Raw genomic sequence first — 17,866 nt, 5'->3', positions numbered from 1 at the left:
TTTTAGAAGGCCACACGTCATTAGTTTACGACCTAAGTGCTGTACTGGAGTGCTGTAGCCAAAAGGCAGGAAGGCATCAGCATGAATTAAATAGCCCAAAGTATGGCCACCTTCTGATGGTGTGTTGGCCACATTTTGGATTCTGGGTTATTTTGGATAATGGGTTATTTTCAGTTATTTTATTTGCATATTTGTGTTATGTTGCCAGTTATAATGTTATGCTATTTTAATTCCAAATTCGTTATCACTTTCCTTCAGGGCAAGCTTCACGACCCACAAATGATGGGAATAATACCCAGAATTGCCAGAGACATCTTCAATCACATCTATTCTATGGATGAAAACCTGGAATTCCATATCAAGGTAAAGGACCAATCCAGATCACGAGCTGATTTAGGTTTCCTGCACACTGCATGCGATTCCGATTTGTAATCATTTTTTCACATCCGATTCCGATTTTTAATCATTACTACATGCTGCGTTTTTTCCTCCGTTTTTCTGTTGATTGCATTCAGGGAAAATCGGAATTGCAAATCAGAAACAGAATCGGAAGCGCAAAACGGATTTGCAGTGTGCAGGGAGCCTGAAACAGATGTTTTATTACACAGGACGTAAACTCACATTGTGCATTCGAAGGCACTATTCAAATTCCTGATGAGGCGCTAACATTTGTCAGAGTGTATTCAGCCTCCTGTGTAACCTGTGTCTGCCAGTTTAAAGTGGACCTGAACTCAGAACTTTCCTCTCTACTCTACAAGATAAGCAACAGCATAATAACCTTTAACGAAAATAAATTATTTGTTACATCTGATACAAATCCTGCAATAAATATGCAGTTTGCCTATTTCCTACTTTGATGGAAGCAGACATATCGTTAACATCCTGTGTTTACAAGTGAGCTTTCTGCCATGGCAGTCAGCTGATACAGCTGAGGGATGATCAAATTACAACTTGTGATTAGACACAGATGAGGGGGAATTAGACAGGCTAAACTCTCTAAATACATACTGGGTGCATTTCTCTATGTTTTTCTTCTGTCCTGTGCAAGAGTCCAGGTCCACCTTTACCCAATATTGTCCTGTGCTTATACCAAACACACCATTGGCTTGATTTATCTGGATGATGGATTATCAATTGTGAATTGCAAGGCTTATTTTCAATCCCTGCTGCTAGGGATGATCAATGAGATGCAAATATTTGCGAGTTCATGCAGGATTATGTACATTTTTATGCAAATATACTGTATGACTGTACCATTTCAAGCAATATATATTTGCATACCAATGTACAGTATTCTGTATGGTCTGGGAAATATTTGCATCTCATTGATCATCCCCACTGCCTACCATGTGAGAGGCAAGGTTATGTACAAACCTTAATTTAATGCATTGTTCTGCATAACAGGCTCCACTGAAATAAATATAAAGACAGAACAATTGCCTCTGATCATACTGTGTGGTGGATAGTCCTCAGATTGATGTACAGCAGACTCACAGTGTAGTGTGAACTGTGGAGTTCCGTTCTTTTTTAAAGGATACCCGAAGTGACATGTGACATGATGAGATAGACATGGGTATGTGCAGTGCCTAGCACACAAATAACTATGCTGTGTTCCTTTTTTCTTTCTCTGTCTGGAAGAGTTAAATAGCAGGTATGTAAGTGGCTGACTCAGTCCTGACTCAGACAGGAAGTGACTACAGTGTGACCCTCACTGATAAGAATTTCCCCTTTTTATCTCTTTCTTGCTCTTTAGAAGCCATTTTCTGCTAGGAAAGTGTTCTGTAGTTGTAATTTCTTATCAGTGAAGGTCACCCTGTAGTCACTTCCTGTCTGAGTCAGGACTGAGTCAGCCAATTACATACCTGATATTTAACTCTTTCAGACAAAGAAAGAAAAAAAGGAACACAGCATAGTTATTTGTGTGCTAGGCACTGTACATACACGTCTATCTCATCTTGTCACATGTCACTTCGGGTATCCTTTGAACACAGTGGTCCTGATCCAATTCACTTTTCACCTAAGTTTTCTCCCAGGAGATACATTTCATCTTATGTTTAAAATAACTTTTTAGTGTTCTGCAATTGAACAAGTGCAAAAAAAGTAATTGAAAAAGGTCAGAGAATATTATTCTGAGTATTTTTTGCTTGCTGGTGTCTTAATGGGCATTTTATTGATAAGATGTGAAAAATTCATCTAGGAGAAAAGGTGAACTGGATTGGACCCAGTGTAAGTCTGTGCTTGCATGTATCAAAAATTAGACTTAGAAAATATAGTTTAAAAATATTCATTCTTCTCTGACAAATAATAAAAAAAAAAACTAAGACAGAATATTTAGCTACAGAAGCCCCATTTCACACACACACAAAAGTGTAACATTAACATATTCTGATCTCACATCTTAACCCATTATTACTCCATATGCTGGTGTTGTTTACCATGGAGGCAAATAAGCATGGGGTTCCACCTCCTGAGCAATACCAAAACACCTGGTCTTAACATTGGGAGGTACATTACAAGAGTGAGATGAAAACTCCTTCCCCCAACCTTTTTTTTAGTATTATTATTATTATTATTTATTGTATTTATAAAGCGCCAACATATTACGCAGCGCCACTAACAAAACATGAGTTTTAGGATGTGAGAAAAGGTAGGGCTAACCACATGGGATAGGAGTAACTTAGGGAAAGAGGAAGCCATTCATGATTTGCCTTATAGAGTACGGTGGGATTTGTGGGTGCTCTGCAAGGTATTTGAGAAGGTATGTAGTCATCTCTAGATAGAAAGTGAAGCAGTTACATGGAATTACAGCTGATAAACCATTGATTAAATCACTAATGCGTTAATGTTCTATCCTTCCAGGTTTCCTACTTTGAGATCTACCTGGATAAAATTAGAGATCTGCTTGATGGTAAGTAGCTCTTATCCAAAAAGTCCTCCAGCCACTATAAGTAAACTGCTGAATAACTTACTGGCAACCCAGGAGCAGCAATAAAAGCGGTGGGATCGATCAGCGCGAACAGCAGAGCAGATTTCTGACTGCTTTGAAATGCACAGTCAGGTAGCTGCTCAAAATTACATTGAAAGTTATAGATCGATTCTGAGCTACTCAATGCCTTTCACTGAAGTTTGAGAAATCTTTAGGGTGTGTCTGGTTTACTGCAACAGAATTGTTTTGTATATGTAAATGTAGATTGCAGACCAATAAATGAGTGAAATAATAAATATGTTCACAGTGAAAAAGACAGCTGCTGTGGCTGCATAATCACTCTACTGATATTTATTACGTGGCTTGTTAAAGTCAGTCTATGTAAATGAGCAATTATCAGCTTGTTGTGTATTCAGTAAAGTGGGCTGATGTCTCATCCACTGCAGTAATCAAGTCAGAGTTTTCATTATAGATTACGATGTGTCACCTGCTGGAGATTGTTAGTATTAGTGTTTACTGTCAACAATCCAGGACTGAGCACAAGCTACTCTTTACTTCATTCCCTCTCATGCAAAGCAATACATAGTACAGAGGTCGGAGTCTGCGGCTTCTGAGCCACATGTGGCTCTTTAGCTACTTGAGTGGGGCTCTTATATATTGTATGACTGTCCCGTGTGGATGACAATGCATAGGCTTTCCTGGCAGCCAGGAAAAGGCCCAGGATTGGCTGGGCGAAGTAGTTAGGCAGGGCCATCTTTACCTGGGAAGCCCAGAACGCCAATGATTGGCTTGGCAAAGGGGGAAGGCGTGGCTATCTGTACTGCACTGTCGGAGCGCGGTACAGAAGAGCCGATTGCATGCTCTCGCTACGTTCTGGCTGGAGAAGTTCTGGAAAAGTGCTGCCCTAGAGGAGTTTCATTTGGTGGGTAGCTGGTTTCTAAGGATGTGTAAATAGTGGCTTCATGGATTTTTGAAATGGAGTCCTCATGCCCTCTGCTGCCCCCTTCACTGCTTCAGCTTGCATGGAACTACAAGAACCAGCAGGGATCTACATGGTTTAGTTTACAGTTCCTATCTGTTCCTATTATATAAGCTGAAGGTGTAAGAACTTAAGATCTTCTTTGTTGGCCATGATGTTGAAGTGTATCTGTGCTCATTTGTCTTATTTGCTAGTGTTAGCAAGTATACAGCGTGTTTATTGGTGTCGCCTTTATCATTGATTGCCTCACTCTTACAGTGTGACACAAAGAGAAATAATTTCATGGTTGCATACATACACCAAAGGGTACAGATGGATACGCTGAGGCAGAGTGTTGGGGGTGCCATGTGAGATCCCTGATAGAATATGAGTGGGAGACATAGAGAGTAAGGCTTGCCAGATACAGCATGATTTCATAATTTTTCAACACATGCTCAGGTTGGCAGGGTACAGGGGGCAGGGTACAGGTGGATACTCTGAGGCAGTAATAGCAATAGCTAAGTGTTGAGAGTATTACTCAGGTGAATAGTAGATATTCACCTGAATGATTGCCCTGTGTGCTGGGTCAGGTCGGTGATAGGGAGTGAGGTTTGTGCTGTGGTGCTGTCTTTCAGCACCATGGCAATGCTGCCTCCCTCCCCCATGGTGACAGTCGCATGCATCTGACTGTCACTCGACATCCACCACTAGAGCCACAAGGTTCACAGTTACTCACCCGAAGCTCGCCAGTGCATGCCAGGCTCTCCTGGCATCATTGCTCCCCATAGCACTGCGGAGGACGTAGAGAGTAAGACTTGCCAGATACAGCCTAATTTCAGATTTTTTCAACATATGCTCAGATTGAAACGCTCAGGTTTTGAATGTGTTCTTTACATTTCTCAGGTTTTGAATGTGTTCTTTACAGTTTCTTCACTGATTTACTTTTTCTAAAATCCATTCATAGGCTTAATTTGTCTGTACACTATTCAATTATCACTCAATTTTGTTTTCAATCAATATGATCAAGATTGATCATATGATCAATCAATATGGAAGCAGGAAAAAAGGGCGCTGGCGGTTAGTGGATGAAAAGGGCGCCGACATAGACTTTGATGCATTTATCGTTAATACGGCGTCCAAAGCAGGAAAAAGGGCGCAAGATAAATATCATTAACAACATTAGAACATTAAAGTTTTTGAAATATGTCATCGTTTTAGAAGCTTGCAACGTTGTAGTTTTTGTCATATTATTTTGTTTGTATGTACAGATTCTACATGATCAAAGATATTATCATTTCTATGTGTGTAAGGGTGTTTCTGCAGAGGGAGTGGTTAGGATTAGGCACCACCAGGGGGGTGGTTAGGGTTAGGCATCACCTGGGGGCTGTTAGGGTTAGGCAACACTAGGGGGGGGGTAGTTAGGGTTGGGTAGGTACCACCAGGGGGTGGTTAGAGTTAAGCACCCCCGGGGGGGTTAGGAACGATCAGGGGAGGGTTCTGTGTGAGTAGGGTTGGGCTAAGCTGTATTGTTGAATTACGTAATGATTTTTAACGTTATTTCATTAAGGATGTTTATCGTTATTGAGATTGTTATCCAGCTGGGCCCTTTTTTCCTGGTGCCCTTTTTTTCATGCACCCATCAATATGATCAATAATAGGGGCTAAAACTGATCAAAAGATAGATCCACAATATTGGTTCTCAGTCAGTCGTAAAAAAAAATTAATCATAATAGTGATTGTAATATTGATTGTAATAGGGATCGAAAACCAATATCGAGTGGTAATTGAATAGTGTATGGCCAGCTTAAACGAGACATTCTGTTTGTGCCACATTAAAAACAGTGTGTATTTATTACTGAGCGGACACTTTAATTTAAAGGCCTTACCTTTTAAACTTAGCAGATCTGTGCTATAGGCTTTTATTTATAACTTGCAAGAAAAAATATCCGGGGAAAATTGTTTAACCTAATATTGATTTTTATTTAAAGCTTAAAAATCAATGTACTTCTTTTCCTTTGCAGTCTCTAAAACTAACCTCTCAGTGCATGAAGACAAGAACCGGGTTCCATTTGTCAAGGTGAGAGCGGATATTACACTCGTTTTGTTTTCTAGCCAAAAGAGTAATCACACTTAGACAGCAGATCAAAATGTATCCTTCATATAAAAGATGTCCGACTCCTATATAAGGAAAGTGGCATGCCAGTGCAAGCAAGAAATGCCCTTTAATCCTAACATGCTCCTCTGACACAATTACACAAAACAGGTTTTCTGTTTGTTTGTGTTGCGAATTAAAAATTAGGTTTGTGTTGCAAATTGAAATCGTATTTTTAATATCTCTTATTTATATGGTGCTTGGGCTAATCTTCATATAATGTTGTACACATGAGTGAGGTGACTACCTGGTTCCCCCTGCTTTTGTTGATAAGCTTACACCCTCCAACATTGGTGGAAATGATATACCCCATATGTTTTGTACCCTGGAAATAGCACCACTCGAGATTATATGGCCCTTATTTAAAGAGGAACTCCAGTGAAAATAATCCAATTAAAAAAAGTGCTTAATTTTTACAATAATTATGTATAAATGATAGTGAGTGCCCATTGTAAAAGCTTTCCTCTCCCTGATTTACATTCTGACATCTATCACATGGTGTTATTTTACTGCTGGCAGCTGGAAGTAGCTGCTGCTTGCTTTTTTGGCAGTTGTAAACAGCTATTTCCCACAATGCAACAAGGCTCACAGACAGGAAACTGCCAGGACCACGGTCCTCAGAGTTGCGTGTGGGAGGGGTTTCACCACAATATCAGCCATACAGAGTCCCCTGATGATCCGTTTGTGAAAAGGAATGGATTTCTCATGTAAAAGGGGGTATCAGCTACTGATTGGGATGAAGTTCAATTCTTGGTCACAGTTTCTCTTCAAGTCAACGTTTCTATAGAGTTTTTTTCTTAGGAGATACTTTTTCATCTTCTGTTTAAAATAACTTTTCAGCACTCTTTTTTCACACCTTATCAATAAAATGCCTTTTCAGCCTCCAGCAAGTAAATACTCAGAATAATTTTGATAGCACTTTTTCACCTACTGTTTGGCACTTTTTCAGTTGCAGAGTGCTAAAAAGTTATTTGAAACAGAAAATGAAAACGTATCTCCTAGGAGAAAACTTAGGTAAACATTTGACTTGTATGAATCAATAAATAACAATTATACTGGAATCAATAGAGTAGGTCATGATTGTAAATAATTAAAAACACTTAAAAAGGCATAAGTAAACTATGGCAAATAAAGTGCAATTTCCTTTGAAGGTAGTGCTATGATGCTGATTTAGCTGAGCCAGTCTATAGATGTGGTTGTTGAGGCCCTTTTTTTAATGTGTAAAAAAATATTATTTTTGTATATTTTGTATAAAAATAAAACTCAGAATGTTATGAAAAACAAAATACCTGTTTTGTCCATGATGACCTGTTGGAAACTTAAACCTCTCTATATATGTAATATGTCCCTTTAAAAGTCCCAGTGATTACTTTTTTGCTCTTGCCAATTATTGAAGAATTTGGATGTAGAGAATCTTCACAATACAACAGTCTGAATTTATAGTAGCACAATAAATTAATAAAACAAACAAACAGTTCCTGGTAGACAAATACGGAATAGCCTGTATTTACAGCCAATGGGCCTGATTCACAATGCTTTTCTGTTAAATTACCTCCTTAAAGAGACACTGAATCGAAAAAAAATATATGATATAATGAATTGGTTGTGTACTATGAATAATTACTAGAAGATTAGCAGCAAGAAAATATTCTCATATTTTTATTTTCAGGTATATAGTGTTTTTTCTAACATTGCATCACTCTATAATATGTCCAGATTACACAACACTCAGTATTCAAAATGAGTCTTTTAGAGCAGTCTGTGAAGTAATGAACTCTCCTCTGCCAGAGGAAAAGTAAACAGTTCAATTACAGTTGAGATAATAAAAGTCAGATAACAGCCCTCTCCACGACTAAGTTGGTTGGAGAGCTTAATAGCTTTTTTGCATAGAGATAACAACTGGAGTTTCTCAACTCTTCCTGCACTGGAAACAATTAGACTGATGTATCTGATCTTAATGTTTTTTTTCTTAGCTGTACTACACATACAAATCATAATATCATCATTTTTTTTTTTCGCTTCAGTGTCTCTTTAAATGACTTAACTCATGATTTACCTCTCCTTATCTAACTTAACTCATGGTTCAGTTCTACTTATTTGACATAACTCATGGTTCAGTTCTACTTATTTGACATAACTCATGGTTTCAGTTCTACTTATTTGACATAACTCATGGTTTAGCTCTCCTTATGTGACATAACTCATGGTTTAGCCCTCCTTATTTGACATAACTCATGGTTCAGTTCTCCTTATTTGACATAACTCGTGGTTTAGCTCTCCTTATTTGACATAACTCATGGTTTAGCGCTCCTTATTTGACATAACTCACGGTTTAGCTCTCCTCATTTGACAAAACTCATGGTTTAGCTCTCCTATCTATTTATCTCATGAATTATCTCTCCTTATTTTTTTATCTCATGCATTAGCACTCCTTACAGTTAAGGTGAAAAATAAGTAACCTTTGTGAATCAACCCCAATATCTCTCATTAACAGCTTCTTGGGAACAACTCAGTAGTTGGAAATAAAATTTGGTCAATAGCATAAATGACTGTGCATTAGTATAATAGCAGTAGTAGTAGTAGTAATAATAATAATAATAATAATAATAATAAAAATAATATTATTTATGCTTTTGATCCATGTCTCTAAAGCACAATGGACATATCTTAAATTCAGAGTTTAAACTTAAAGTGAAACCTCATGTCAAAGAATGGATATCTAAGAAGAGGGAAGCCTTTGGATCCTGGAAAGACTTCTTACGCCATCCTCTGGACCACCGTTGCTGCTCGTCGGAAGTTGTATCTCTGCGTGTCGGATTTCTGATCCCGAACTGCACTTCTCTTCATGCACAAGTGCAGCTGTACGGCACCTGCACAAGTATGGCTGCGCCTGCACAAGTGGCTTTGTGCAACTGTGCAGGCGGGGCCATGCTCACGCGGGTGCAGTATGGCCGCACTTGTGCATGACAAGGAGCATTGTCGCAATGGCAGTGGTCAGGAGGATGGCATTGGAAGCCTCTGCAGGATCCAGAGGCTTGTTGGGTAAGTATCTGTCTGTCCCGAGGTACAATCTGGGTTCACTTTAATTTCAAAAAGGAGCAAATTATTTATTTACTGTCAATGATTATTACTATCCAGTGCCCATGGCCACCATGGATTTATCTAAAAATGAATGTGTGTGCTACCATCTGAACCGTATGCCGGGTGAGAACGAATAGGGAAATATGCATACAAATGTACTGTTTCCCTATTCATTTTAGTGGTGCTCTATGTGGCAGCTGGACACAGATCCAGGTATACAGAACTTCCTGTTTCTGCATATTGCTGCAGCTCACCTGCCACTAAGGAGATCACAACAGCACTAAGCTGAGGGACTGCAATGTGCAATCTCTTTCATTAGGCAGGGAACACACTTGGCTGTTTTCGTGCGCATTTTCTGCACAGAAAAACTGAGAACGCATGATTAATCAGTGGGCTATTTCAAACTTAGTATGTTGTTCGTGCGCAGAAAAAAACTGACATTCTGCATGATGACTGCACATTTTGTCGTTTTTTTCTATCATTTACATCAGCCGCTGTGAAAAAAATTTGCACGTTTTCCTGCATAGAAACACACTTGGTGTGCAAAAAAAGCACACAGAAAAACGCACGCAGAAAACTGAAAGACAAGTATGTTCCCTGCCTCAGTATATTAAGCTGTGTCTATAGTAACTTAGTGGGTTTTTATCTTCTTGTAAATACCTTTCACATGCACAAGATGAAGCAGTCACACCATTATGTACATGAATAAAGGTCATACCAATAGCAGGTGTTCTTTCTATTAGTGGCTGCTATGTGCCAAAATTCCATTACCGGGACAACAATGGTCTTTTTACTTGTAGTCTTATGTAGGCAGGTAAAGTGATTCGTGAGGTATTATTTGGAAGCCAGCATCACAGAATGCTGATCTCATGCTGCTTTGCTGAAACTCAATAACACTACGGAATACATGATATCATCTCATGGAGTCACAGTTCCCAGAATCTGAATGGCTTTCATGCTGCTTCTGTAGTGGAAATTATGCCCTTGACACAATGCAAGGAAATGCAGCTGAATTTTCTGGCAAAATCATTTTTGTGATACCCTTTCAATAAAGTTTTGTTGAGCTAGGTAAACTACCCTCTTTCCCCGAAATTAAAGGGACTCTGAGCAGTGCCTGTGGTTATGCCTTTAAGCATACCCACAACTAATTAATTATATCCTCACACCTACCGGCATGATGTTTGTAATTATATCCCCCTGGGTTCCTTGTATTTCATTGCATTGCACTGAATGCAGCTGCCGACACTGGGGAAAGTGTCGTCCTGCATAATACAATGCTGAATAAGGAATCCAAGATGGCGGCCACGATTTCGATCGCAAAAATAATGAAAACTAGAAGGCATAGGGTGGTTTATATATCATTGGAAAGAGGAGAAAGAGAGCTTCAAAATGGTATGCATCTTTCCATAGTTACTGCACTGCTTGGAGTCCCTTTAAAACATCCCGTGAAAGTAAGCCATAGCAGGAATTTCAAGCATGCTCCAAATATAAGTCCTACCCTGAAAGTAAGCCCTAGCAGCAGTAAGGGGAGAAAGTATGGCATCTTGTGTTTCTACAGGATCGGTTGGTCTCGTGGGCAGCACTATGGCAAGTGCAGTGATTGGCCCATTAACGGAGCCATGGTCCCACCTGTGAGACCCTCGGCTCCAGTAGAAACACAAGTTGCCATAATTCTTCCCCATAGGCTGAAGATCGGGGACATAGTGACATGATGCAGAGGGACATCAAAGGACACGGGGGACGGACGGTACACCATGGGGCTGGGGTAAGAGGCGGATGCAAGGGGACATTGGAGGACCCAAAGGACACCAGGAGGTCATAGGGGGACACAGGAAGATAGCGGATAGAGGAGGACACAGGTACAGAGGGTGACACCAGGAGGACACTAAAGGTACAAGGGGGGCACAGGGGTACAGGGATCCAGCAGAAGCACGGGCAGCACAATGGGGAAGACAGGAAGACACACAGCAGAGGAACATGTGTGTTCATAGAAATATAAGACATCCTCTGGAAATAAGCCCTAGCACATCTTTTGGTGCAAAAATTAATATAAGACATTGTCTTATTTTCGGGGAAACACGGTATTACTGGTATAATGGTGACTAGTAGGCCTAAGCCCATTTAAAAACGGGCTCTAGGACTGTGTTGGAATGCCACCTCCCTCCCCTCTCCTCTCCTCCCTTCCCTGTGACCGCCACCACCGCGCACAGTAAGCGCACATGCGCGTGCACATGCCTGCCCGGCGGCCCCCTGGCCTTCTTGCTCCCTGTCCAAAGGGTGTCCCTGTGGCACATGTCCCATATCTTTATTAGACTACAAGATCACATACAATTAAAATCCATAAAAGGCCCCCATATATCACACAATATGTGGATCACCAGTCTTGAATTATCTTATAATTATAGTTAAATTACATAAATATCTTAGCCTCCTAATCAGGCAATGAACATCAGCTGCTGTAAATAATGTGTAGGCAATTAAATGCCAATAAAAGTGTTCAGTGTCTGATCATCAACAAATTAATTATCATACATGTGTGCAAAATACGCATACAGAATTCACAAAACAAAAATAAAGTGCAAAAACACCCTACTGTGTACCTATCGCGATACAAAAAATACAAAAATTCCCAAAAAATCGTAAAAATCAATACTCGAACACCCTATTAGAATCGTGGGCTGCAGTCCACACCCAAAAAAACAGGATATGTGCTGCAGTCCACAATCCACCCACAATATCAAGAAATCACAATGTGCATATACAAAGTGCACAGGACGGGAGCCTTATTGCAAGACTCCAACCAACCCCCCCCCCCCCCCCCCCCGACCATGTTACTCCAAAAAAAAAAAAAAAAAAGACAAAGTGCATTAGTGCTGATAAGACCTGAAAAGGAGCTTACATGATAAGATGAGAAGACCTGGCGTGGGGGGTGCTGCCTTACGCGCTCGCAGACTCTGTCCGCTTCAATCGAGGCTGATGTCTCTTATGAGTCTCATGGTTTAAATATAAATCAGGCAGGGGGCGGGTGCTCTACATTCAAAGTACTTGACTAATACGTGGCCATGTACTTGACTAATACCATACGGCGCTAACAATCTGCGCCGCTGGTATAGTCCTATCAGCTGAGGTGGGTGGGATTGTGTCCAGGGGGCGTGGTTAGTCAAAAGCGTCCATGACAATTAGTATTCCACCCACTTGCGACAGTGACGTCGCACACTGGTGGATAAACACCACAAGGTCACAAAGTCACATGTATCTGATTGCGGAAATAGTGCGCGGTGGTGCGTTCCAGTCGCACACGGGCATAGGCACCGGCGGCGATCGGAAGGGTGGGTGGGAATCGGAAGGGAGGAGGGTATCATGTAGCTAGCGCTAGGCTAGCTACATGATTTAAAAAAATAGATATAAAAAACCATGCGCAGCCGTGCGGCTGCGCATAATCAGAACGCCCAGCAGGTTAACTACCTAAAGACCGCCTGATGCCTATGGGCGTGAACAAGGCGGCAGTTCCAGGACTGCCTAATGCCAATTGGTGTCAAGTCCTGGGGCGGGGATTTGCAGGAGATCACATGCCGATGCACGACAGTAACGTCACAGATACTCACTTTTTTCAATAAAAGATTGTTCAAATTTCTCTTGTTTCGGTTGTGTTCTTGATAAAGTAGTTATAGGGGTGATTATCAGTCTGTTAATTTATGCATCTTAAAGGACAATTACAGTAAGAAGAAGATGTAGGCTGCCAGCCTTTTAAACAATACCAGGTGCCTGGCAGCCCTGCTGATCTATTTGACAGCAGTAATGTCTGAATAACACCAGAAACAAACATACAGCATATCTTGTCAGATCTGACAATAATGTAAGAAACATTTGTCAGTGTCAATAGGGGATGTAGAAGTTGCGACTGCACCGGGGCCTTTGGGCGATCTTTACAATGGTGCTATGCAGGGTCATCAACAAATTGTTCCCCTCCTCTGCTTACACCTCTCATACTGCAGCTGTTCTTGGCAGGTTCTGATGCACCATATTCATTGTTATGAATAGAATGCTTGGGGGCTTCATGTAAAACTTGCAATTGGGCCCAAAGTTCCTTAGCTACGCCACTGGTTGGGGCCCATGGTTCTGCAGCTATGCTACTGGCACTCGGACCTTATAAGTTACATCTTTTTCATATAAATAAATTCCAGTATTAATTAAAACTTCTCCTCCATCAGGGTTGCACCGAACGCTTTGTATCCAGTCCAGAGGAGATCCTAGATGTCATTGATGAGGGGAAATCCAACCGCCATGTGGCTGTGACAAGTGAGAACTAAGAGAAACTTTTAGATGTTTTGCTTTTTGATTTAAATTGTCTTTAAAGTAACTTGAAAATGACAATGACACAGACAAAAATGATGGGATCCTTAACCCAATATTTTATTGCATCATCTTTAGAAATTATCACTGCAAACCAGCAATTCTTTTTGCGGTCATTGAGATTCTGTACCTAGTTTAGCCCACTCTTCCTGAGGTGTATCATATTTGAAGAGTGCTTTCTCCAGACTGTATAATTTAGTTCTTTCCATTGGTTGTCCATAGGTTTCATGGAAGGTTACTTCAGAATAGTGCAGTGTTTTGCTCTCATCCATTCTTGAGTGCTTGTAGCTGTGTTTGGGTTATTATTGCCCTTTTGGAGGTTCTTTGAGCTGCAACTGGCACAAAGCTTTCTGTCATTGAGTAGTACAGAACGTTCTGCTAGAGGACAATTTTCAAGCTTTGAGATTTCATTCTTCCCCAAAAAGATTCAAGGCTCTCTGTGCCCAATGCAACAAAGCAGCCTCCAACCACCTCAATGTTTCACAGTAGCTAGGGTGTCCTCTTCTTTAAAATATAATTTTTCCTTCCCTGGACATAGGACTGATGTGACTTGCCAATAAGCGCCAGTTTTGTTTCATCTGTCAAAAGAACATTCTCCCAGAAGCATTGAGGCTAGTCAGTGCGAATTTTAGCAAATTCCAGTATGACTTTTTATGTTTTTCTTTCAACGGTCCTCTTGAGTTTTCTTCTATTGATCCAAATGTCACTCAGAGAGTGTGATCAGATGCCGCAAGGGGAAAGTACTAGACAATTAAAATCCATGCAGCCCATATACTATGATACAGTCAGACTACTGTTGATGAATGCAAGCTCTCTGTGGTTTTCTTGGAGACAAACTGAACCAATTATAGAATCTTGAGGATGATTATTCCCAGAAATCAGGACCACAAACCTCTATATCAGTACAGTGATTGAAGATTGAAGGAATAGAAGATTACTTGTTTTTTTTTATCAGTTGGGGCTACTCACACTTGTATTTGCGGGAAAGCAGGCATGATTCTGCATTTGTGCCTTTTCTGTTCATTTTTGAACTAACATTTGTGCACGTTTTTGAGATTTTTACATGTGCTTGTATGCAAAAGTATGCATTATGATTATTTGTGAATATCAATTAAACTAATTTATAAGGTAGCAGTAGCAGAGTATTGTACTGTGTTAGCCATCAGTGAAAGCTGGAAGTATTTAATCAGGATGATACCATTTATTTGCTAACTTAGAAAAAACAGTGAGTGAGCTTTCGGCTATGAAGCCTACTTCAGACTTGTTCCTGTAGGAATAGAAACTGAAGAACTCAAGCCTGCAGCGTACTCCTTTTCTTTTAAAGCGGAATATAACCCTGCATTTCAACTTTGCTCTAAAACATTATTTACAGTATATTATATGCAACCAGCATTTTTTTTTTACTAGACCAGCATTGGAAGGGTTACACAGGGCTTTAAAGTCCCTAGAGATTTCTGCAGACGCATCCGAACTTCAGTTAGATACTTTTTGTTTACAAATATGTATCTTTTAAGTGTTTATTGTGACTCATCTCTCTCACTGAGAAGGAGCTTGGAGGACAGCCAAAGAGTGTGTAACTGTTTATCAATAGATACATCTAACTAAATAGAATGTAACTATCTGAACGTCTGCACGGAACTTAAAACCTCTGTGTTTAACCCTTCCAATGCTGGTCTAGTAAAAAAAAATGCTTTTTGCATATAATATGCTGTAAATAATGTTTTAGAGCAAAGTTGAAATACAGGGTTATATTCCGCTTTAAAGAGCAAGCGACACCCATGCTAACCTAGAAATAAAAAACACATATATAAGTAGATACATACTACTTCTACTTACATAACAGATGTATTGTGCTATCCACATACTGATTCCTGTGACTTTTACAAAGGAAAAGCAGAAAATCCTATTCTAGGAAGTGGCTATCTTGCCAAGCTAATGCTGACATCATATCCTCCCTGACTCTTGTTTTCCCCCCTCCTTTCTCTTGCTCATTGTGTATTCATTAGCTGCCCTCCTCCCAGAGTCTTTTTTTATTTATTTACACATCCTATCACTGAGTCACCCCAGCCTTGCTTATAAACACAAGTGATCAGAGGGTGTGTCTGATAAGCAGCTAGGCAGGGAAATAAATGGAAGAGGAGGAATATATTATAGATAAAAATAACTCCCAGCATTCAACTTTTTGGCACTGTTTAGCACTCGGGCCAGTGCTCCTAAAGTATGTGATAACTCCAAACCATAACAGCAGAAAAAGTTTTGCAAGTTTTGAATGCAGGATTAGCATCTTTATCACTTAATCCACTCAGACCAGTTGCTGTTGAAATTTGATTTTTATAGTGACAATATCGCTTTAAGTTCGCCAGTAAATGGTATCATCCTGATTCAAAACTTTCTGCTAATTTATATGAAAATTTTCAAATGCAGATTCGCACAAAATCAGAAATACAATGTGATGCCATTTAGATACATTCAATCTGCAGCAAATTCGCTTTTGTAATTTTGCAAATCTTGTGCTAATTTTAATAAGTGTGTACCCTGCCTTGTTATATTTGGCAACGCTCCTTTTTGATATAAAGGGCAAAAAAAATGACAATCCTTTACAGAGCAGTCCACTTCATCCCAATGATACGCTCGGTAGTTTAACAAGGATAAGATGTATCTCAAGATGCCACGACAATTTCTTGCAGTAAAGAAAACATTCACATTTTTATTTTCTCAAAATACAAAAATAAGACAATCCAATTGGTGAATATTCATGAAAATCACAATTGTAATTTAAAGCACATAAATAAAAGCATCTTCATGAGATGAATCAATCAATCAAAAATGTAAACTTGGAGTAAATGAACCAATACTTTTCTAGGCAACTACACTAGTTCGTTTCAGGCGAATGCCCTTTGTCAGACGTAGGGAGCTATGGTGGATGCATCATTTACTCCTGTTGTGCCTGTTTCATGGTACTTTTTTTTCTTTGGAGGACATTTATATATTTTTGGCTTATGACCTAAAGATAGATTACCGGTAATATCTTTTTAATACTAAGGCCTGACGAAGGGCAGTCGCCCGAAACAAAACCAGTGTCGTTGCCTAGAAAAGTATTGGTTTAATAACTCCTAGCTTAAATTTTTGATTGGCCTGAAGATGCTGTTATTTATGTGCTTTAAATTACAATTGCGATTTTCATGGATATTGACCAATTAGAGGAACAATTTTAGTATTTTGTGCAAATAAAGAATTAAATGTTTTCTATCTTGCTGGAAATTCTCATGGTATTTTGAGATACATATTATCCTTGTTACACAAAACCATAGCTTGCTGTAGACTGGAAAAATCAACATAACAAAACTGCTGATGTTTTTGTGATATATATTGGCCTCAATTCACTCAGCAGTTTAGACTAGTCTACAGATGGTTTTTAGTCTACTGAGGATTTGGTGTAATGTTTAGACCTGTTTTAGACCTGGTCTAACATTCAGTAATTACACAATTCGCAAAGGCAAACAAGGAGTAACCACACCCACTTTTTCTGACAGAGATTAGACCAGCTGATTTTTTGTCAGTAAAGTAATTCTGTGAGGTATTTTAGATGTGAGGATGGAACCTTTTGAATTAATTATGCAGGAGTTTAATTGTATGCAGAGGAGAGCTAACCAGAGGAGAAGCTATTTGTTTGTGAATTGCATCTTTTGATAATTTTCCCTGCTTTACCCACCTAATTACCAAATAGTTTAGACAAGGTCTAAAAACAGGTCTAAAACATTTGGTAATAGTGAATTCCCCTCTGATGCAACTGGCTAAACCATCAGTAGACTAAAAACCATCAGTAGACTAGTCTAAACTGGTTAGTGAATTGAGGCCATTGTATCAGCATTTTCTCTCCTTTGTGAGAGAGATATGCATGTACATTGGTTCCCTCCAGTCTTTCATTGGCCCATCATTTCCTAAACACATCCTGTATCTTCCAGACATGAATGAGCACAGCTCCCGCAGTCACAGCATCTTCCTCATCAATATCAAGCAGGAGAATGTGGAGACCGAGCAAAAGCTGAGTGGAAAGTTGTATCTGGTGGATCTGGCTGGCAGTGAAAAGGTAAGCTACCCAGTCTGATGTAGTCAATGGAAGGCATTGCTGTTTACTTCCAAATGTAATTCCATGTATGTTTATACACATTCTAATGTTCTATAAACCCAATTATCCTTACATTGCTACATATAAAGGCAAAATAAAGGACTGCAGATTAAAAATTAGTGATATGCAACAAGCTCGCTTAAAGTGACAGTGAAGCACAAAAAAAAAAAAAACCCTACGATATAATGAATTGTATGTGTAGTACAGATAATTAATAGAATATTAGTAGCAATGGAAAGAGTTTAATCTTTTTTATTTTTAGATATA

At 39.5% G+C, this 17,866-nt stretch overlaps 1 protein-coding gene across 4 annotated transcripts in view; it reads left to right on the top strand.

Annotated features, from left to right (window-relative positions):
- Nucleotides 1–17,866, top strand: part of KIF5A (kinesin family member 5A) — a 221,804-nt gene that overhangs the window by 121,419 nt on the left and 82,519 nt on the right. For all 4 annotated transcript variants that reach the window (XM_068267433.1, XM_068267432.1, XM_068267431.1 and 1 more), the window contains 5 exons: nucleotides 259–363; nucleotides 2,860–2,908; nucleotides 5,906–5,961; nucleotides 13,329–13,416; nucleotides 17,436–17,560. In XM_068267433.1, the coding sequence (XP_068123534.1) occupies nucleotides 259–363; nucleotides 2,860–2,908; nucleotides 5,906–5,961; nucleotides 13,329–13,416; nucleotides 17,436–17,560 (423 nt within the window). The remainder of the gene's footprint in view (nucleotides 1–258; nucleotides 364–2,859; nucleotides 2,909–5,905; nucleotides 5,962–13,328; nucleotides 13,417–17,435; nucleotides 17,561–17,866) is intronic.

This window comes from Hyperolius riggenbachi, chromosome 2, assembly GCF_040937935.1.
Source record: "Hyperolius riggenbachi isolate aHypRig1 chromosome 2, aHypRig1.pri, whole genome shotgun sequence".
Taxonomy (NCBI): Eukaryota; Metazoa; Chordata; class Amphibia; order Anura; family Hyperoliidae; genus Hyperolius; species Hyperolius riggenbachi.
Note: the sequence above shows the minus strand (reverse complement) of the source record. Positions and strands in the feature narration are given on the sequence as shown.